Consider the following 22366-nt stretch of genomic DNA (forward strand, 5'->3'; position numbering starts at 1 on the left):
GTTCCGACATGGGATTCAGAGGCAGGAGGATCAGAAGTTCACTGCAAGTCTTGGCTACCCTGAGGGTGAGACTGGCCTAGGCTTCTTGAGACCTTGTGCCAAAACAATCAAAAACATAATAATAATAATAATAATAATGATGGTGGTGGTGATGATGGTGGTGGTGGTGGTGGTGATGATGATGGCCTAGGAGATGCTCAGCAGATGAAGGCTCTTGCTGCTGAGCCTGAGGACCTGAGTTTGATCCTTGGGACCCACAAGGTGGAAGGAGAGAGCTGGCTCCCCATAGTTGTCCTCTCCACACCTGCTCAATGACACATGTGTGCACATACACAAATAAATAAAGAAATGTAATAATAATAATAATAATAATATTAATAATATTAATAAAAAACCCAGTTGTAGTAGCCCAGAGCTGGTTAGTGTTCCCCACAGTCATCAGGGACTCAGTTGGAACTTTCACTTCTCTCCTCTGTCACCCTAGGGTTGGCTCCTTGTCCTCATTGTCCAGGGTGGAGCTCCAATCATCACATCTGTGTTTTAAGGAAACAGGATAGAATAAGGAAGAACACAGTGATGAAATGGACCATAACTGCTGTCTTGGTTTGGCTTATCATCTACTACATTGTTATCATCTACTCCTGTTATCAAACACCATGACCAAAAGCAACTCGGGGAGGAAAGGGTTTATTTCAGCTTGGAGCTTGTAGTCCAGCAGGTCAGGCAGGAACTTAAGGTAGGAACACAGACAGATGCCATAGAGGAATGCTGCTTACTGGCTTATTCTCCATGGCTTGTTCAGCCTGCTGTCTTATATATCCCCGGAACACGGGCCCAGGGGGTGGCACTGTCCACAGTGGGCTGGACCCTCCAACATCAAACTAGCTAGCACAACTGCTTTATAAGAAAAGTTTCCAGAAAGTGCTATGTTTTTGGCTCATTTGTCATAATTTAGGCACAGGTCTAGACAGCAACAAGACAGGCTGGAGAACATAATTCATTCTCTCTCTCTCTCTCTCTCTCTCTCTCTCTCTCTCTCTCTCCTCTCTCTCTCTCTCTCCATATATATATATAATCTATTTTTCACATAAAAACTGGGGTCCTGTCCAGGCAGTGGTGGTGCATGCCTTTAATCTCAGCACTTGGGATTCAGAGACAGGCAGATCTCTGAGTTCGAAGCCAGCCTGGTCTACAGAGAGAGAGAAAGAGAGAGAGAGAGAGAGAGAGAGAGAGAGAGAGAGAGAGAGAGAGAGAGAGAGAGAGAGAGAGAGTTAGTTCCAGGACAGCCAGGGCTACACAGATGAGAAAGCCTGTCTCCAAAAACCAAAAGCCAAAACCAAAGGCCAAAACCCAACCCAAACCAAACCAAGCAAACAAACTGGCTCCTGCTGAGGAGCAAGGAGACAATAGAGAAGACAACCGACAGTTGTCCCACCAAGGCAGTCTCTCTCCAGACAGAGAAGGAAGGGGATCACAGGAGTGCGTGATGAAAGAGTCTCAAGTCACCAGGGTGAAGTTTTACAGAGATGGTGGCCTGGATTCAGAACATTGTGTAAGGAAGAGCAGAAATTAGACAACTGGCGTGGTGATGAGGGAGTTTCTAGAGAGAGAGGAAGTGACCACGTCTGGGAGGTTGAGAGTTTAGAGTCACAACCCCAGTGTGGTGGGGCTGTGCTTTAGAGAGCAAAGGTATTGAAAGGAAACTATTAAATGACAAAATATTTAAAAAATTAGTTCCCACTTAAGTGTTAATTTAGAATGAATTCATGTGTTGGGAATAGTGGCCCCATGCCTTTAAAAAATCCCAGCACTCAAGAGGCAGGGGCAGGCAGATCTTTGAGTCTGAGGCCAGCTTGGTCTACATATAGAGTACTAGGACAGCCCGGACTAGGCAGAGAGACTGTGTCTCCAAAAGAAAAAGGAGAGGCTGGAGGGATGGCTCAGAGGTTAAGAGCACTGACTGTTCTGCCAGAGGTCCTGAGTTCAATTCCCAGCAACCACATGGTGGCTCACAACCATCTGTAATGAGATCTGGTGCCTCCTCTGGCCTGTAGACATGCAGGCAGAACATTGTATGCATAATAAATAAATAAATCTTTAAAAAAAAAAAGAAAAAGGAGAAAGAAAAAGAAAAGGAAGGAAGAATTTATGAAGGCACTAATGAGCAGCCTTAGAGGAAATGAGTCCTTTTGTTTTTGCTTTCTCAGACAGGGTCTTGCTTCACAGCTTGGCTGGCCTATAACTTAGGACTGACCTGCCTCTGCCTCCTGGGTCCTGGAAGTATAGGTGTGCACTACTAACCCTGCTTACTTTACGTGGCATAATTGCAAGTAGCTTGCAAAAACAAACAAACAAACAAACAAACAAACAAACACTGCACCATTCTTTTCTACAATCTTCTAAAGATGATTAATCTTCTTATAGCCTAGTAATAATCTATGAAAACTCACCCTGTTTACTTGCCTGTGAAATTCATAAAGAACCATCTCCACTTCAAAGAGGAGTGTTTAGAAATTTCCTTGTGTGAGGAAAAAGTCAAAGACCTAAAGTTCGAATTAAATGGCTAAGTCTGAGGTGCAGTCACCGAGTCAATAACTCTACGACAGCGTAACAAATGCAAGCACTTCCACCGGGTGATGGTCTTTTCTCATTTCCTCTTTTTTCCCCTTTTTTTTCCTCCCCCCCCCATGTGTGTGTGTGTGTGTGTGTGTGTGTGTTTGTGTGTGTGTATGTTTGTGTGAGTGTGTGTGAGTGTGTGTGTGTGTGTATGTTTGTGTGAGTGTGTGTGTGAGTGTGTGTGTGTGAGTGTGTGTGTGTGTGAGAGTGTGTGTGTGTGTGTGTGTGTGTGTGTGTGTGTGTGTGTGTGTTGGGAGCTAGTTCTTCCCTTCCACCTTGTGGGTCCTGGGGATCAAACTCAGGTCGTCAGGCTTGGCTTCAAGTCCTTTACCTGCTGGGCCATCTCACTTGCCCATTTCCTCTTTTTTAAAAACATTTATTTTGAAATGTGCCTGGGTGACTTGGCTGCACTGCCTGTCTACACACCGAGTGTGTGCCCAGTGCTTTTGGAGACTAGAAAGGGATGCCAAATGCCCTGGAACTAGTTACAGACAGTAACGAGCCATAATGTAGATGCTGGGAACTGAACCTGAGTCTTCTGGGAGAGCAGCAAGTGCTCTTAACATTGGAGCCATCTCTTTAGCCCGTCTCCCCGCTCCTTTAGATATTTGTTTTTTGTTCTCTCCTCTTATACTTGTGCCCCCCCAACCCCCTTTTCTAGAACTCCCAATTCTGCCTTTCCCTCCTAAGTACTGCAATCACAGGAGTATGCCACCACCATGGGTTTTGTGATACTCAGGAATCAAAGGTTCATGCATGCTAAGCTAATATTCTACCAACTGAGTTATATTCTCAGTCCCAATGGTATGATTTCTTAGGTTACAGTATAAAAGTCATTACAGGGTCTACCTTGATCTTTTGACCTTGATGTCAACTTATCTTCTGTAAAAATTTCATAAAAAATGTAATCAAGTCATTTGCAGGCTTTGTTTATCAAGCTTCTTTTATTTCCTATTAAGCTGACATTTGGACTGCATTTGAACCTGAACCTCTCACCTACGCTAGAACCAAATTCTTTACCCACAGACACTGAGATACTGTTCACTGTTATTCTTGGCCACTACATTTTGGGCGTTGGTTTTGTGATTACTGCTGGAAAGCTAAGTCCCGCTGATACTTAATGTGCTATCAAATCCAATGCTAAGGTATTTACTATCAAAACCTGTAGAGCTGGTAGTGGTAGTGGTAGTGGTGCCTGCCAGTAATCCCAGCACTGGAGAGGGGCAAGCAGAAGAATCAGGAGTCAAGTTCAGTTCAAATTACAGACTGAGCTGGAGGCCAGCACGGGCTGCCTGAGACTCTGCCCCAAAAGCATGTGAAACCTGTGGACATGAGGCATTTACCTTACAATTGTGTTTGCTTGTTTTGTTCATTTATTTTTAAAAATTTATTTTACTTGTGTGAGTGTTTTGCTTGCATGTGTGTCTGTGCACCACAGGCATGCCTGGTGCCTACAGAAGCCAGAAGAGGGCGCCATTGCACCCCCTGGATTGGAAGTTACAGAGAGTGGTGAGCTGCCATGGGGGTGCTGGGAATCAAACCCAAGTCATCTGGAAGAGCAGCCAGTGCTCTTTGCCACTGAGCCATCTCTTGAGTCACATGTTACGTTAATTTAAAGGAGCTTTGATCTCCGCATTCCCAGGTAGCTCTTCGTTAGTTTGAGGACTGCCTAGTCTACCTAGCAAGACAGCTATTTCCAAATCAGGAGAAAAAAAACCTTGTTTATTTTTAGGTCCATGTAAAAAAGAGTAGATGGAGAAAGAAGAAATGAAAGAGTGAACTATCGAGAAACTGTTAGTTGAAGGTGAGTTTAGGGGTGGCCAGATTGGACAATGAGAGGCTTGGCTACAATTTTAGGAGACTTAACTTGCTGTCTGCAATCTGAGACATAGTTATTAAGGGGTCATTTAAGGACTCTCCAGGGGAGACGGGAAAGGTGGAGGTTGGCTTTAGATTTTTGAGTTGATACAGTGAGAATGAGGAAGAGCTCTGCTTCACAGTTGTGTGAATGGATCAAAATGTCAGGGAATGCGACAAAACAGGAACCAGCTGTGAAATACTTAAGTGATGCAGAATCAGTAATCCTTCAGTCAGTCTTAGGATGATTCATTCGATGGTGGTTTTGTCTCAGCTGCCTAATGCAGTGAAGGTTCATCCAGAATCTAGTATTAACAATGGGTTCCAGTGTGTGCACGCGCGCGCGCGCGTGTGTGTGTGTGTGTGTGTCTGTGTGTGTGTGTGTGTGTCTGTCTGTGTGTCTGTGTGTCTGTGTGTGTGTCTGTGTGTGTGTCTGTGTGTGTGTGTGTCTGTGTGTGTGTGTGTGTCTGTGTGTGTGTGTGTCTGTGTGTGTGTGTCTGTGTGTGTGTGTCTGTGTGTGTGTGTGTCTGTGTGTGTGTGTCTGTGTGTGTGTGTCTGTGTGTCTGTGTGTGTGTGTCTGTGTGTGTGTGTCTGTGTGTGTGTGTGTCTGTGTGTGTGTGTGTGTGTCTGTGTGTGTGTCTGTGTGTGTGTGTGTCTGTGTGTGTGTGTGTCTGTGTGTGTGTGTGTGTCTGTGTCTGTGTGTCTGTGTGTGTGTCTGTGTGTGTGTCTGTGTGTGTGTGTCTGTGTGTGTGTGTGTGTCTGTGTGTGTGTCTGTGTGTGTGTGTCTGTGTGTGTGTGTGTGTCTGTGTGTCTGTGTGTCTGTGTGTCTGTGTGTGTGTGTCTGTGTGTGTGTCTGTGTGTGTGTCTGTGTGTGTGTGTCTGTGTGTGTGTGTCTGTGTGTGTGTGTCTGTGTGTGTGTGTGTGTGTCTGTGTGTCTGTGTGTGTGTGTGTCTGTGTGTGTGTGTCTGTGTGTGTGTGTGTCTGTGTGTGTGTGTCTCTGTGTGTGTGTGTGTCCACCTTGGCTCTTTAGGAGCCTGATATCTTGTTTTTTTTTCCCGGACAAGGTCTCTCACTGGCTGGACAGGGAATTCCAGGGATCTGTCGCTGTTGTTGTTGTGCTGTGTGGTCTGTGTGTTGTGTCTGTTGTGTGTTTGTGTTCTGTGTGTGTCGTGTGTGTCGGTGTGGTGTGTCTGTGTGTGCTGTCTGTTTGTGTGTGTCTGTGGTTGTGTGTCTGTGTGTGGCGGGTTGTTTCTGTGTTGTGTGTGTCTGTGTGTTGTGTGTTTGTGTTTTTTTTTTTTTTTTTGTTGTGTGTCTGTGTTGTGTGTCTGTGTTGTTTGTGTCTTTGTTTCTGTGTGTTGTGTCTTTTTGTGTCTTTTTTTGTGTTGCTGTGTCTGTGTTGGGTTTGGGAGAGTTGCGATATTGTCTGCTGCCATGTCTGTGTGACCGGTACACGCAACAGATGTGTGTTGTGATCTGCTGTGTGTCGCTGTCGTTCGTCTGTGTGTGTCTGTGCTGTGCTGTGTTTTGGTTATGTGCTGTCGTGTCTCACCTTGGCTCTTTAGGAGCCTGATATCTTGTTTTTTTTCCCGGACAATCTCTCACTGGTGGACAAATTAGGATTTCTGTCAGCTCTACCTCCCCACCCTCCTTGCAGGAATTACAAGCATGTACCATGTACCACCACACCTGCCTTTTTTTTTTTTTTTGAGACAGGGTTTCTCTGTGTAGCTTTGCGCCTTTCCTGGAACTCACTTGGTAGCCCAGGCTGGCCTTGAACTCACAGAGATCCGCCTGTCTCTGCCTCCCAAGTGCTGGGATTAAAGGCGTGCGCCGCCGCCACCACCATCCTGCTTTTTTTTTTTTTTTTTTTTTTTTTTTTTTTTTTTTTTTTTTAACCTGCATTCTGGGCATTGAACTCAAATCTGTACATTTTCAAATCAAGCTCCTGGCTTGGCTGAGTTACCCCTGAAGCATCGTTTTCAATGCTTTAAAACGCTCTTCCTCTTTGAAACCTGGGGCTTATGCAGGGACGCTTGGCTCAGTCTAGGAGGAGGGGACTGGACCTGCCTGGACTGAGTCTACCAGGTTGATCTCAGTCCTCAGGGGAGGCTTTGCCCTGGAGGAGGTGGGAATGGGGGGTGGGCTGGGGGGAAGGGGAGGGTGTGGGAGGGGGGAGAACAAGGGAATCTGTGGCTGATATGTAGAACTGAATGGTATTGTAAAATAAAATTAAAGGAAAAAAAAAGAAGACAAAAAAATACCATCATATACATAATGACAATGCAAAAAAACAAACAAACAAAAAACAAACAAACAAAAAAACACCGTTCTTTCTTTCGTTGTGAGTGTTTGCTGTTTGGAGATAATGTCCCACAGTGATCCGTTTGCCCCAGCTTCCTGAGTGCTGGGATTGCCAGAGTGAGCTGACACACCTAGCTAAAACGCCTTCTGACATTTAGAGATACTGTTGCTAAGTAGCTGTTCTTCTAAAACACTGACTGCTGTAACACACCCTCCAGTTTTTCTTCTATTATTTGACATTTGATAAAACATTCGCCTTTGTTTATGAATATAGTGTTAGAATTGCTTCAGATTACTTTGCTGTTTTTTTCCTTCCTAGTAGTTACTGATTCTTTTTTTTTTTTTTTTAAACAGGGTTTTTCTGCGTAGCCCTGGCTCTCCTGGCATTCTCTCTGTAGATCAAGCTGGCTTGGAACTCAGAGATCTGACTGCTTCTGCCCCTACCTCCCCCAGTGCTGGGATTAAAGGCGTGTGCCTGTACTGCCTGGAAGGAATCTTTAATAACTGTAGGAATTAAACTTCCTTAGACAGGAATTTATGGTATTTAACTGTTATGTGCAATGGAGGAAGTCACTATGACTTAGGTCCAACACTAATATATATTTCTGTGGTTATTCATGTGTAACGTGGGACTTATTGATTATGATCACTTGTTGTTTTACTATCTGTTACATCTTTAATGTGTTTCTCTTTAGCCATGTAACTTTCTATCTTTATTCATGGTCAGCTGTCTATCACTAAATACACAGAATCAACGATTTTCCAGAATTCAGCAAATTGTACAAAGTGTAAAAAGAAATAAAAAAAAAAGATAGAAATGACAAATTTAGTATAAGGATTTTTTTTTTTTTTGAGGCAGGATCTGGGTATATATTCTAGATTGGCCTTAAATTTACTATGTAGCTCAGGCTAGCATTGAACTTAAAGCAGTATTACTGCCTCAGGCTCCGTAGTTCTGGGAATTCTAACTCTGTGCTGCCACGACTGGCTGGCTGCGGGGTATTTATCTTTAACTCTTATATATCAGTAAATAAAGTACCACAATTCTAGTTCTAGGGGAAATTAAATACCGACACTGACTTGAAATGTCCATGGAATCTCGTAAACAAGTATACAGCATAAACAAACACGATTGTGGTGTATGTGTCAGAGGAGGAAGTCTCCAGGTATTTGGGAGGTCGTCAAGGTGACATCTGAGTTATAATATGGTTTGTCACGTCGACAAGGGGAGGGAGGCATTCCAGAGAGTACAAAGGGCATGAGCAAAGTCCCTTGAAAGCAACAACATGAAAACAGCAACAATAAACCCCCCACAAAACCTAGAGTGCTTTAGAGAGAGAGCATTAATTCAGAGGGGCTGGAGATGACTGGGTAATAGAACAACCTGAGGAAGATTAGGCATCGCCAGATTGAATGGGATTGTCAGACAAGCTAAGCAATGTGGACTTTAAGTCATCGAGAATGGGAGCTACTAGATTGTAAGCAGAGGAAATTTCTCTGGGCTGGTGGCGTATGTAGCTCAGGGACAGAGTGCTTTCCTAGTGGGTGCCAGGTCCTGGGTTTGATTCCCAGCACTCTCAAACAAAGCTAACGGAAAAAGGTTTCTCTGGATGGACTGGAGCGCAAATGTACTGAAGACAGCAGATGGGAGGCAACTCTGGTAGTTAGGTGAGGAGTGTCGAGGGTGGAACAATGGCAAGAGGGCTGGGCAGCTGAGGAGGGGCATGGATCGTGAACCTCAAAAAGAAACGGATGGGTGGAGGTGGGGGGTGACTTCGAGATGTTAGTCTGGGTGTTTATGCCGCAAAATGAAAAGGGATATGCCTTAGGTCGTTGGGAATTAGTTGATTACTTCTGCTGCTTTTCACGGAACAGTAACCAACCGTGCCAAATCTGCTTCCATTCTCCCCCGCCCTCGGCTTAACGCTTGGATGTGCTGCACAGTAACATTCCCAAGGCAGCTCTGATTATAAATTTCAGCTCAGAAGTAGCTGATAGCCTTCAGAAAATGCAGAAGGAAATCTGGGCAAAGACCCCCCTGGGTGCCTTTATTTCTTATTAACTATCATATCCTTTCCGTAACTGGTATATAGTACCACCTGCCTCAAGCATTAAACAAGTTTAATGCCTCTAACTCCCCCCAGCCATTTTACTTTCTAGTTCCCGCTAATTTCTCTATTGTAATGCGGTATTTCTAGCTGCCCCGTAGCCTGTCAAAATTGTATCCAGTGTCTAGTTAGGCTATGTCCTCAAAGGGCTCCTTCCAGCCCATTAGTCAACACACTGCTCTTCCTCTTTTATGGCCTCATCGATTTTTGTATCTGTCGTAACACTTGTGGTGCTTGTCTGGGTTTAAATTTTTTCCTCATTAACCCTTGTTCCTTCTCTGTAGCCTCAACTAAAAAATTCGCAATGAATTGACCTGGAGCAGGGATCTGATTTCAATTTAGCCGACAGTCTGGAAAAGCAGGCGATTCTGAGACTTCATGACGTCACTCACAGGGGGAAACTATCTAGAGGAATCACCGGTCTCTAGGGGGACGCGTGAGAAAGAGTGTGAGCAAAACAATTTGCTGTCGGGGGAGTTCAGCTTCCCCCAAAGGTTGTAAGATGCCGGGTACTTTAAAACAGACAGAAGGACCCTGAGCTCATGGGATTTCCCAGTGATGACAGTGTCCTTCCCCTGAGGTCAGTGGCGCTGACCATCACGCACTGCCCTGGAGAGGAGCTTAAACACGCTGCAAAACAGACCTGCCCCCCAGGCCCCGCCCCCGGCGGTCTGGGCCCCGGGGCTCCCAGGGAACTCCCGCACGTCTGCGCGCGCAACCGGCACGGAGGGTCCGCGCGACGCGGCGCGCGCAGTTGCCCTGGAGACGCTGGTGCGCGCACGCGCGGCGCCGAGAGCGCGGCTGCGAGTGAGCGTCCTTCTCCCCTCCGCGCCGCGTCCCCGCGCCGGGCGTGCGCCGGCCGCTCCCTTGCGCGCGCGGCGTGACGGCCCGCACGCGCCCCGCTTGCGCGCTCCCCGGCGGCGCCCCCGCCTCGCACGCGCCGCGGCCCTGCGCCCGCACTGTGCGCCGGTGCGGCAGGCCGTGGGAGCATCCGGGCATTTCCGCAGCGGAGCGGCGGTCGGGCGGCGGCGGCGGCGGCGGCGGCAGTGGCGGCGGCGGCCGGAGCCTCCCATGGCTGGGCGGCGTCCGTCAGGCGACAGGCGAGCGGGGCTCTGAGTCCCGAGGGCGCACAGGCAGCGGCTGCGGCGGGGCGCGGGGCTCGTCCTCCTCTGTCCCAGAGCTCGGTCCAGCTGGGATCCGGAGATGCATCTGCATCAGGTCCTCACCGGGGCTGTCAACCCTGGAGACAACTGCTATTCCGTGGGCAGCGTCGGGGACGTCCCCTTCACGGTGAGCAGGGCCGGGGCCTCCCGTAGGGCTGCGAGCGGCGGGCCCACCCACGCCCCTCGGCTCTGGGCTGGATGGGGAAGGGTGAGGAATCACCGCCCTCGTCCGCCCCGTGAGCGCGCCGGTGGCAGAGCTGGAAGGTTCGGGGCAGTCCCCGGGTCTGCGGTGCAGGGAGGTAGTTGCAGCGGCCGAAGCCCGGGGCGGGTTCCACCTGCTCCCGGCTGGCAGCGAACGGTCTTGGTGTGGGACGTGGTGGGGTGTGGAGGCGACGCTGCGCCCTGGCTTCCCGACCAGCCTGCGGCTTTAAACGCGCCCTCTGTGTCTCCCAAGGCAGAATATTCTCTTAGCACAAGGGAATAGAAAAATTCGCTCTATTCTCAAAGAGTTAGGATGGAAATCACCTTTCCAGGAGTGGTCTATCTTAGCTAGCGTTCCGTTTTGGTAATTCTTTTAGGTAATACCTTAATCTTTGCAAGGTAGTTCCTTTTTTTTTTTTTAAAACATGAAATAATGTATACATTTTATGACTTTTTCTTGGGAATGTGATAAAGATGTATGTAAACATAACGCTTTGGAAACTAGTACCTACCTACACGACATAGACTTGTTTTTCAACTAGATAGGATCATCAGTCCTTTTTTTGAGAATAGGTTATTAAAATCAAGCTCTCATAGAGATTGTTTTATAAGACTCATATGGATTAATATGAGTTTTTTAAAATTAAATTTATACACGGTCCTTCTTTGAAGGGATTGCATTAGTGAGACCTCTATTAAGTACATATTGATAATCATTATGCATAATAAAATTGGATATTGCTTAGTAATCTGCCTTTTGGACAACGGGAACTATTTGATCTGATGTCTACCTTACAGCAGCGTGTTTTTAAAACTGCAGAAAAAAAATTACAGCAAAACTGCAGAATCATTATGTAGCAGTGCATTCTGGAACACTTTATCTGTTTTTAATGTTTTCTGATTCATTAAAAATAACCCGACAAGGTCGCTTTTTGGCCTTATTAATTTTTATAGGTAGTCAGCTCAGCTTTGTTCCAGCTTTGAAAGAATCCTTTAAAAAACAGGGTCGTTTGACATACTGGTCTATCACTATCAGTGGTAGTGTGTTTGATGCACATGTGATTTATATAGGGCTCTGTGAGATGACTCTCTGGGTAAAGGTGCCTGCTACCAAACCCAAAGACCTGAATTCAATTCCCCTGTGGCTCGTATGGTAGGAGGAGAGAATATACTCATTGCAGGTTGCCCTCTGACCCCTGTATGCTCGCCATGGCACTCATGTGTGCCCCTCCCCCACAGTGAAAATTGTTAAAAGGAAAAAAAAGCAAACCCAATAGAATGGAGATTGGTCTTTAAGTGTGTGGAGACTGGAGAATAGAGGGAAAAAAATACCTTTGTGTTTCTTATTGTGCAGAGAAGGAGGAAGACCCTTAGAATCAGAAGAATGGGTTTCCTTCATTAAGAAGTAAATCTGGACTTTTGATTATGGGTATTTCCCCTCCATGGGGTGATGGTAGTTTACTGTGTCCATCTAAAGTGAAGCATTAGCTGGGTGTGGTGGTACATACACCTGTAATCTAGAACTTAGGTGGTAGAGGTAGGAGTCCATGTCTTTTTGGTGTTTCGAGACAGGGTTTCTCTGTGTAGCTTTGGTGCCTGTCCTGGATCTCACTCTATAGCCCAGGCTGGCCTCGAACTCACAGAGATCTACCTGCCTCTGCCTTCCAGTGCTGCCATAGTTCCCACTTTAATTTATCCCGTCACCAAAGCTAATGGTGTAATGTCTTTCAGATTTACCCCTTGGCATGTCTGTAGTCAACACCTTGTTGGAGAACCTTGTGTTTGTAAGAAAGCTTCCAAGTGCGATTCCTTATACTCAGCTCAGTCTTTCAGTTCTTTTTCTCAGGCTGCTAGGGTAATTTTTTTGAGAATATAAAGTTGTTCCTAATAGTCACGTTAAGGAATCCTCATCAGATGTCCTGCCATGTTTCACTTTGTTTGACTCTGTACACTTCTCACATTGCCCCTCTGTGACAGTGATCTTACTGTAGCCTATGTTTAAAAAAATATTTATGGGGTTGGGGATTTAACTCAGTGGTAGAGCACTTGCCTAGCAAGCACAAGGCCTTGGGTTCAATCCTCAGCTCCAAAAAAAAAAAAAAAAGCCGACCTTTGCCAGGCGGTGGTGGCGCACACCTTTAATCCCAGCACTCGGGAGGCAGAGGCAGGCGGATCTCTGTGAGTTCAAGGCCAACCTGGTTTTCAGCATGAGATTCAGGACAGGCACCAAAGTTACACAGAGAAACCCTCTCGAACCCCCCCACCAAATATATATATATAGTTTTAAATGTGTGTGTGTGTGTGTGTGTGTGTCTGTCTGTCTGTCTGTCTGTCTGTGCAGGTGCCCTTGGAGGCTAGAGGTGTCAGATCCCCTGGAGCCGCAGTTACAGGTAGTTGTGAGCCCCCTGGCATGGCGGCTGGTAAGGCACTCCAGTCCTCTCCAGCCCTGTAGACTACATGTTAATGTTCGTCGGGACAGCCTTGCTTGTTAGCTTCTAAACAAAACTGAACATTTATTTGGTTTAGGATGGCTGTCTGTGACAGTGTTATTTTGACCCTTTGCCAAGTGCAAATACAGATCTGTTTTGCACACCTTTCATTTTAGTATTTTAATTATACATTCCATGCTCCAGTTGTCTTGCTGTGAACTACAAATGATCTTCTGGGCATTATGAAAACATACTTGCTTAAAGATGCAATAATAAAATGTTTTCAAGCACTCTAAAATCAACTAACAAATACCTTAAATAACTGTATATAGTAAAAATAAAATGACAGAAAGTGAGGTCTCTTTACATAGAGCGTATCAGTTGAGTTCATAAGAGTCTGATAGAAAAGCCTTCAGTTCTGGATCAGGTGACTAAAGGGGGGTTAGGCATGGCTGGAAAGAGTCTTGTGACTCTTCATTTGATGGGCTTTTCTCAGAAGTTTCCTTTTTAACAGAGAGCCTGCTCTGAACCTTGGGGACGTTTTCAAAATAGAGTAGATAATATACTTGGAATCGATAAAATAAAAAATTAGAAGACTAGAATTGTTCTAAGAAGATTTTCAACACTTACGACATGGTAACAATGGGAAAATACTGTTCTGTGTATTTCAGTACACGTAGTGGGGGCTTGGTTGGCTGGGCTTTAAGTGGTTGCTTAGTGATGTTGTCACGTCCCAGCGTGGACACGGTGGTGCAGTTGGTAGTGGGTGTTCCGAGTGATGCGTGCCGAGCCATTGGCGGTGGATGGTTTCCATTTGTGTTCTGTCAGTCCACAGCAGCTTTCTTTTTTCTTTACCATTCAATTGTGACTTTGTAAATACCATTTTAAAATGACATTTTTGTATTTTTGTATGTCATTTTTAAAGCATCACCTTTATATCAGTCTGTTCTTTTTAGTGTAATATCTAAGTTTTAGAAACAGTTATTCTGAAATAAGTTAGATCCTGGGTCGTCCAAAGGTGTTCTACCATGTCTGTGCTTTATTGTATTTATTTATGTTGTCTTTAATTACCTTGAGATAAGCGAATGATTTGAGGTTTTTTTTATTATATATATCTCATTTATTGTTTACTATTGAAAATAGCTCTTCTCTAAATATTAAATTATTAAAATAATTAATATAGTTTTAAAATTTTGCTCTGTCCTTAGAGAGTCCTGTGTGTATTTTTTAGATGTATAGAGCTATTGATGTTATTTCAGCCTCATGAATTTAACACCTTGATACAAGTTTGCAAAATTAGTCATTTCAGTTCTTAAGGAGTTTATAATATATTGGTAGATTAAACATGAACATGAGTACAAATGGGCAGATAGACAAGAACATGTGTAGTTTGGGAAGGGAAGGTTAGTATTCGGGCTCTCTAGAGGCAAGAACAACAAAAGCCAAAGATGGAGTAATACCAAGGCTGAAAATCAAGCAAGTTTTCTTCATGTAGACAGTTTTTCTTGTCAGCCACAGGGCTTCATTAAGTAGCAAATACCCTTAGAATGTTGAAAAATATAATCTACAAATGTTATTCATAGCCTTTTGATGTTGTTTTCTTGAGACAGGGCCTTGCTGTCTAGCTTAGACTGAATTTGAACTTGTGATCCTTTTACTTCTGCCTCTGGAATACTGGAATTACAGTACAGACATGTACCACCATGTTTGGCCTGCAATTAAAAATTTTAATTAAGGGCCAGGCGGTGGCCTTTAATCCCAGCACTGGGGAGGCAGAGCCAGGCAGATTTCTGTGAGTTCAAGCCAGCCTGGTCTACAGAGTGAGATCCAGGGCAGGCACCAAAACTACACAGAGAAACCCTGTCTCAAAAAACCCAAGCAAACAAACAAAAACTCTTATGGACTGGAGAGATGGCTCAGTGGTTAAGAGCACTGGCTGTTCTTCCAGAGATCCAGAGTTCAATTCCCAGCAACCGCATGGCGGCTTACAACCACCTCTAGTAGAATCTTATACCCTCTTCTGGCATAAAGTTGTATATGCAGATAGAACAGTCATCTACATTACATTAAATAAATAAATCTTTAAAAGAAAAATATTTAAAATTTTTTTTTTAATTAATATACCACTAAAAGGTTGGTCTGGATGAAAAACTGTTCCTTTAAGAATTAGACGATAGGGACTGGAGAGCTTGCTTATCAGTTAATCCCGTAGACTGTTCTTCTGAAGACCCAGGTTCAATTCTGGCACCTCTCTAGCAGCTCACAGCTGTCTATAACTGCAGTACCAGCCCCAGGGATGCAGATGGTGCACAGACATATATACAGCCCAAACCCCGTACTCACAAAAATAAATTAAAAACAAAAAACTATCTAGTGTTACATGCCCTCTTTTCTAGCAGTTAGATATGTTTTAACTCTACTGCAGAGTAACATTGTAGTTTTAGAACTATGGCAACACCATAATGATCAACCTGCTTATACATTTAGCATGTTTGTTGAATGTATTGATGTGCTAGACTCTGTGGAGATTAAAAAACCCCAAAGGGCAATACTCTGACTCAAGGGAGACAACCAGAGATGTGTAGAACTTAGATATCTAGTAGGAGAATTAAGTACATACCTACAGCTGACCAGCTGTGTGGCATTATTAGGCACTTATTATTATTATTATTATTAGGCACTTCTTGTGGGGACTCAGGAGGAATGAGAGGTTACTTTTGCCTGAGATACCAGAGAGTTAGACAAAAAAGTGCTCCTGCACTGGCTGGTTATTAACAGGTGTGGCACCTCATGTATCTGACTGCCTATGCATAGAGTGAAGGGGAAGACAGAAAGGTTTAGAAGGGATTTCTTTTCCAAGAGAAGCTGGCCCCTTTGGACTGTAACTTTTTGTTTGAGTTGATAGGCAGTATTTCAAAAACTGTAGGCTTATATTTAGTGTCAGTTGGTATATGAGTGTGTGAATGCTAAGTCCCTTTGTAGATTGTAGCCCCCCCCCCCCAGATAAACGTCTTACTATGTAGCCTTCAATATGTAGAGATCCCCTGCCTCTGCCTCTTGGGTGCTGGAATTTAACCACCACACTGGGCCCTGTGTAGATTGTTAACTTGCTTTTCTGCTTAGGTGGGAAGATTAGCAGCTTCCCAGAAACTCTGGTGTGGTTCTGAATGCCTTCCTTCATAGTAAGAGTTCAGTGTCCAGGTACTTCTACAATCTTGGTAAAATCACCTCAACATTTTTACAGTTTTCATCTGCAAACAGAAATTCTTGGATTAGTGAATTTCTTTCTTTCTTCTTCTTCTTCTTCTTCTTTTTTTTTTTTTTTTTGGTTTTTCGAGACAGGGTGTCTCTGTGTAGTTTTGGTGCCTGTCCTGGATCTTGCTCTGTAGACCAGGCTGGCCTCGAACTCACAGAGATCTGCCTGGCTCTGCCTCTCAAGTGCTGGGATTAAAGGCGTGAGTCACCACCACCCAGTGTGAATTTCTGAATTTCTTTAGAAATTCCTGGGGGCCAGAGTAAAAAGGGACCAGCACTATAATGTGATGGTGAAGTTCTAGATCTTAGTTGATGCTTGCCTTGTCTCTTAAGACCCCATAGTCTGGTGTTCTAAAAATTTGGACTTCATAAAAAGCCCACTCAGAGAATTTTTGAAGTAGTAGGCTCACAGCTGACAAGGAACTCCCTCCCCTTCCTTAAAAAAATTCTACACAAATTAACTTATTAAGTGTGTGTGTGTGTGTCCACATGTATGTATGTGGCCATGTGGAGGGCAGAGGACAGTTTGTAGGAGGTGGTTCTCCCATTCTGCACTGTGGGTTCTGGGGTTGACCCAGGTCATCAGGTGTGTGGTAGGTGCCTTTACCTGTGGGACTGTTTCACCACCCGCCACCTCGTTTCTTCATCTTCCTGCTGTGTTGCTCACGCTGCTCTTCAACTGGCAGTTTTCCTATTTCAGTCTCCCAAATGGGGATTACAGCTGTGTGCCACAAACCATTCTTGGGAAAAATTTAGGACAGTGGTTCTCAACCTGTGGGTTGTGACCCCTACAGGGTTGAAATAATCCTTTCACAGGGGTCACATATCAGATACCTTGCATATCAGATATCCACATTACAATTCATAACAGTAGTAAAAATAGTTGCAAAGTAGCAACCAAAATAATGTTATGGTTGGGGTCACCACAACATGAGGAATTGTATTAAAGGGTTGCAGCATTAGGAAGGTTGAGAACCCCTGGTGTACAACTAATCGGATTCTTTTGTATTTAATCATCAAAAGGAGTACAGAATGTTGGTTAACAACCACAGGACCCAGTGGGAAAAAAAGTCGTGCTTGGGCAGTTGAATTGATGATAGAAAGCAAAGCATTGTCATCCATTTTTAATTAAAAGATTATTTGACGTGTACGAGTAGTCACCTGCATGATAAGTATATGTACCACATGCATGCTTAGTACCCGAGGAAGTTAGACAAGGGTGTTGGATCCCTTGGATCAGATGTGTTAGAAATGGTTGTGAGCTGCCATGTGGGTGCTGGGAATTGAATCTAGGTCCTCTGGAAGAGCAGCCAGTACTTTTAATGGCTGAGCCATCTCTACAGCCCCATGGTAGTTATTTTTAAAAGCAAGTTTCTAAGTTAGAGATTTTAGTATACATTTTATTTTTTTTTTTAATTTTAGAGTTGGTGGAATCCATTTGCATTAGAGTTTTGATCTGGAACTCTTTAATTCATACTGTCAACTTAGACTGTTACTAGGGAGCAGGTACAACTTGTACAGGTGTGTTACTAAAGAACAGACAGAAATTGTACAGGCTGTGTGGCCATTTCTGTCTTTTAGAGGTAGCTCATTGTAATCTAGGAGTTGAGTTGATGTGTGTATACATGTAAGACCAGTTGCCTGTGCTTCAGATCCTCTTCTTATAGAGTGCTTAGGTTTCTTTTAATGTCCCTAATCTTACACACCTCACAGTTAACCTTCTCCTGACAGAGAGGTCAGTGGTATAAAGGGGCTTTCTGAATAGAATCTGACACTCATTGAATATGGTAATTTGATGGGGTGACTTAAAGGACAAATGGTGATGTTTTAGATGGGAGTGGGGTCGGGCGGGTGGTGGTGGGAGGAGGAGGAGCAGGAGCAGGAGAGACAGCACCATCAGCTCCTCCTCCTTTCTTTTTCTCGTACAAATAGATGCATTTTCTTTACATCCTCTAAATATTGATTCTTCTCAGACATAATAATAATTATACTAAATCATAGTGATGTCTTTGGACTGTGACTTTAGGAAAAGCCCAGGAAATCGGAAGTATTTGGCAAGCAGGTGGCAACAGTCTCTCTCCCCAACAAGATGAAAACAATAAAACCAGAAGAAGCCAACATATGAAAAGTTTGGTTTATACTCAGTCCACAGATTTACATAACTTATTTAATAGCTGTGGTTCAAGAACAGAATTCTGGTTGCACAGAGCTGTAATCTCTGCTGCTTGGGAGACTAAGGCAGGAGGACCATAAGTTTAAGGGCAACCTGGGGTCCAGAGTGAGTTCAAGGCTAGCCTAGGGAACTTAGTGAGCCTCTGTCTGAGAATAAAAAGTAAGGAGAGCTGACGGGAAGGCTTACTATTAAGGCTCATCAAGGGCATCACATGACCAGCTTTTTCAAAGTACGTTTTTTTTTTTTTTTTTTTTTTTTTTTTTTTTTGAGAGAGGGTTTCTCTGTGTAGCTTTGGAGCCTCTCCTGGTACTCAACGCACATCTTTTAAAAATGTGTAGCAAAAGGGTATGCACATGCATATGTGTACCTAAGGACAGTAGTCTAGATGAACTGATGGATGTTTTAATTAGGAGCTCAGCTAAAACTGTTTGTTTTATAGAACACCATTTTATTTGAAAAACCATCTGATAAACCAAAGCTATTTGGAATTAGGTATTGGCAGTCATTTTCTCGAAAATGAATGAAGCAAAGATGCTCTTTCAAAAATCTGACATTATTTGCTGGCAGTGATAAAAAATCAAGTTAGAATTAGAAATTTGGAAAACTGGACTTGTGCAATGAACTTCATAGCTTCCCAATATAAAGAATTTTCTTTTCTTTTTTTTTTCCTTTTTTTTTTGTTTTGTTTTTTCAAGACAGGGTTTCTCTGTAACAGCCCTGGCTGTCCTGGATCTCACTCTGTAGACCAGGCTGGTTTCGAACTCACAGAGATTCACCTGCCTCTGCCTCCTAAGTGCTGGGATTAAAGGCGAGTACCACCACTGCCCGGCAAGAATTTTCTTTTGAGATCAGTGATGTTGTAGAAGTATATGGCATTTTTGGCTGGCCTGAAACTCACTGTGTAGACCAAGCTGGGGAATTTGCAATGATCATCCCACCTATGCTTCCCTAGTGATGGAATTACAGGTGTGTGCCTCTGTGCCTGGGTTATACAGTGTAATATTTTGATATTGTATAATAAAATAGGTTAATATTTAGAAACTCTTTACAAGCTGGCATAGTAGCATAAAAATCACAGATGGTAACAGCTATTCAAGGTTCAAAAATGACACATGGATTCCAGTGTCACAATACACAGGAAACGGCACAGGTAGACTCAGGCTTGACTGGCTCCTGGGGATTTGTGTACTGGAACATTCTTACTATTGACAGGTTTAGTCTGAATGCCTAGGGTCCTGAATCTTACCCACCACTCTGTCTAGATTGTTTGTTAGAACAATTTGATTTATAATGAACTTCTGTTTCCCTTCTGGGCTGCTGGGATTATTATGACCGTTTGTACATGGACAAAATGCTGGTATAACTACCCTTCAGTAACAGCCCTAGTCTTTATTCATAAGTGCACTTTTCTTGGCAAAAACACCTCACATACGTTATGAAGGAACAAGTGTGCTGTGTGTGACTCCCAGGAGGGAGAACCTTGGAAGCCCACATTCTCCAGATTCCACCTATGTTTTCCTACCTTTGATATGCCATTTTAAAAAATTATTTATTTATTTTTTTTGATTTTTGAGACTGGGTTTCTCTTTGTAACTCTGGCTGTCTTGGAACTCACACTGTAGACCAGGCTGCCCTCAAAATCAGAGATCTGTCTGCCTCTGCCTCCCAAATGCTGGAATTAAAGGCATCATGGCCTGGTGATAATTCTTTATTTTACTAAACCATCACCATAAGTGTAACTGTTTCTGTGTTGTGTAATTCCGAGTTCATCTTCATTTGTGTAGGTGGTCATCTCCAAAATGATAGGAAAGTTTGCTGATGACTTCAGGATCTGGTGATGTATGCCTCTAACACTTGGACAAACAGAAGTTGACTGATGTTTTCATATTTACACCTCAGTTTTAAGATACTACCATTTATCAACTGGGCAAGGTAGCACATGCATTTAATCTGAGCACTCGGGAGGCAGAGGTCATTCTGGTCTACATAGTGAGTAGTCAGCCAGAGTCAGTCAGTCAGTCAAGGCTAGTGAGAGGGCTCCATGGGTCAAGGTGCTTGCTACCAAGCCCAGCCGGTTACCTGAGTTTCATTCCCAGGACACCCATGGTGAAAGGAGAGAATTGACTCCCACTAGTTGCTTTCTGACCTATATACAGGCAGTAGTTTACACACTAAATAAAAATAAGTACATAAAATAAGATTAAAAAAAAAACCTCAACAAACATTAGAGGCCAGGCGGTGGTGGTGCACGCCTTTAATCCTAGCACTAGCAAGGCAGAGGCAGGGGATCTCTGTGAGTTCAGGGCCAGCCTGGGCTACAGAGCAAGTTCCAGAACAGCCAGGACTATACAAAGAAATCTTGTCTCCAAAAAAACAAAAACCATTAGAAAAGGTGGTAAAAGTACTTACCCATTTCCAGCCAGAATTTGTGATACCACTTAAATTGTCGTGACTACAATGTAAAACAGACATGGGAACGCAGCCATTTCTTCATCTCTGTTGTTGTTTTCTGTTAGGCACACGGGGGCTTGTCTGGGGATTGCCTCAGACCGCTGTTGAGGAAAGGGTTGTATGGATGGAAGACAAATGGAGATGAAGAACGTATAACCATGTTTTCAAAGACCTCGATATTCCAGCTGAGGTCTTTGAGATTCAGAAGCTGTGGAGACCAGTGCCCAGCTTTCTGCTTGCTCATTGCAGCCTCTGTAATGCCAGTGCATTCTGGGCTCTTCAAGATTTGAGAACTACTCACAAGGGGCAGCTCTAAGTTGAACCCCTGACCGAAGAGGTGGGTATGCTGGTGACTGGTATAGAAACCCTGACCACCCACTCCCCCAGGGATGCCCACCTTGTTTTGTTCATGCCTTAGACACAGAGACCCACTATGTAGCCCAGGCTGGCCTTGACTTGGCTTGCTCTTTTCAGGCCTGTGTGGTACTCAGTGGTTATCCTCCTGCCTTAGTGTCTCTAGTGCTGGGATTATAGGTGTGCATACCATGCCATCTTTTTTTCTTTCTCCATGTCATCCTGGCTGGCCTGGAACTCATTCTGTTACCAGGTTGTCCTTGAACCTGAGGTTGGTTCCCATTTCTGTCTCCTGAATGCTGGGATTACAGGCATGCACCAAAAGCATGATCTCCTTAGCTACAGAAGTTAGTCTCGGGGGTCACGGAAGACTGTGTTAGGACTGTGTCATCTACAGTGTAGGGGTCACGGAAGACTGTGTTAGGACTGTGTCATCTACAGTGTAGGGGTCACGGAAGACTGTGTTAGGACTGTGTCATCTACAGTGTAGGGGTCACGGAAGACTGTGTTAGGACTGTGTCATCTACAGTGTAGGGGTCACGGAAGACTGTGTTAGGACTGTGTCATCTACAGTGTAGGGGTCACGGAAGACTGTGTTAGGACTGTGTCATCTACAGTGTAGGGGTCACAGAAGACTGTGTTAGGACTGTGTCATCTACAGTGCAGGGTCACAGAAGACTGTGTTAGGACTGTGTCATACTACAGTGTAGGGGTCACAGATGACTGAGTTAGGGACTGTGTCCTGATGCTTCAGGCAGTGTCAGGGTGAGCTCCCTCTTGTGGCCTGGGTTTTAGGCTGGACCAGTCCTTGGTTGGCCACTCCCACAAGTTCTGTGCCACCTTTACCCCAGCGTACAGGACAAATTGTAGATCAACGTTTATGTGGCTGGATTGGTGTCCCAATCCCTCCACTGGAAGTCTTGCCTGGTTACAGGAGATGGCCAGTTTGGGCTTCGTATCTTTCCTTTTATATTCCCCTCTTACTAGAAGACTTAGCTAGGGTCAGTCTTGTAGGTTCCTGGGAGTTTCCATTGCACTAGGTTTCTACCTTGCCACTGAAATGCCCCCAGTTCCAGTTATCTCTCCCAGTACTCTTTCCCTCTCCCTCCATCTTCCCCTACTGGATCCTCCTGTTCCTATCTCCACCTACCCCCAGTCTACCTGGGATGCCTATTCTGTGTCCCATTCCCAGGGAGAGTTTATGTGTCCCTCATCGAGCCGCCTTGTTACTTAGCCTCTCTGGGTCTGGATTGTAGCATGATTATCCTTTACTTTACAGCTAATACCTACTTATAAGTGAGTATATACCATGTTGGTTTGTGTGTGTGTGTGTGTGTGTGTGTGTGCGCGCGCGCATGTACGCTCCTTATCAGATGATGTGGTAAATGTATTAGGATTGCATAACTCAGTGTGGTCCTTCTAGGACTAATAGCACATCTCAGTGTAGTAAGACATGAA

At 44.4% G+C, this 22366-nt stretch overlaps 1 protein-coding gene across 4 annotated transcripts in view; it reads left to right on the forward strand.

The window, feature by feature from the left end:
* The first annotated feature begins 9886 nt into the window (after positions 1–9886).
* The window catches only part of Dmxl2 (Dmx like 2), a 123945-nt gene continuing 111465 nt past the window's right edge, over positions 9887–22366 (forward strand). For all 4 annotated transcript variants that reach the window (XM_028864975.1, XM_028864977.1, XM_028864976.1 and 1 more), the window contains exon 1: positions 9887–10172. In XM_028864975.1, coding sequence (XP_028720808.1) covers positions 10086–10172 — 87 coding nt within the window. In that variant the 5' untranslated portion in view covers positions 9887–10085. The remainder of the gene's footprint in view (positions 10173–22366) is intronic.

Source organism: Peromyscus leucopus, chromosome 7, assembly GCF_004664715.2.
Source record: "Peromyscus leucopus breed LL Stock chromosome 7, UCI_PerLeu_2.1, whole genome shotgun sequence".
Taxonomy (NCBI): domain Eukaryota; kingdom Metazoa; phylum Chordata; class Mammalia; order Rodentia; family Cricetidae; genus Peromyscus; species Peromyscus leucopus.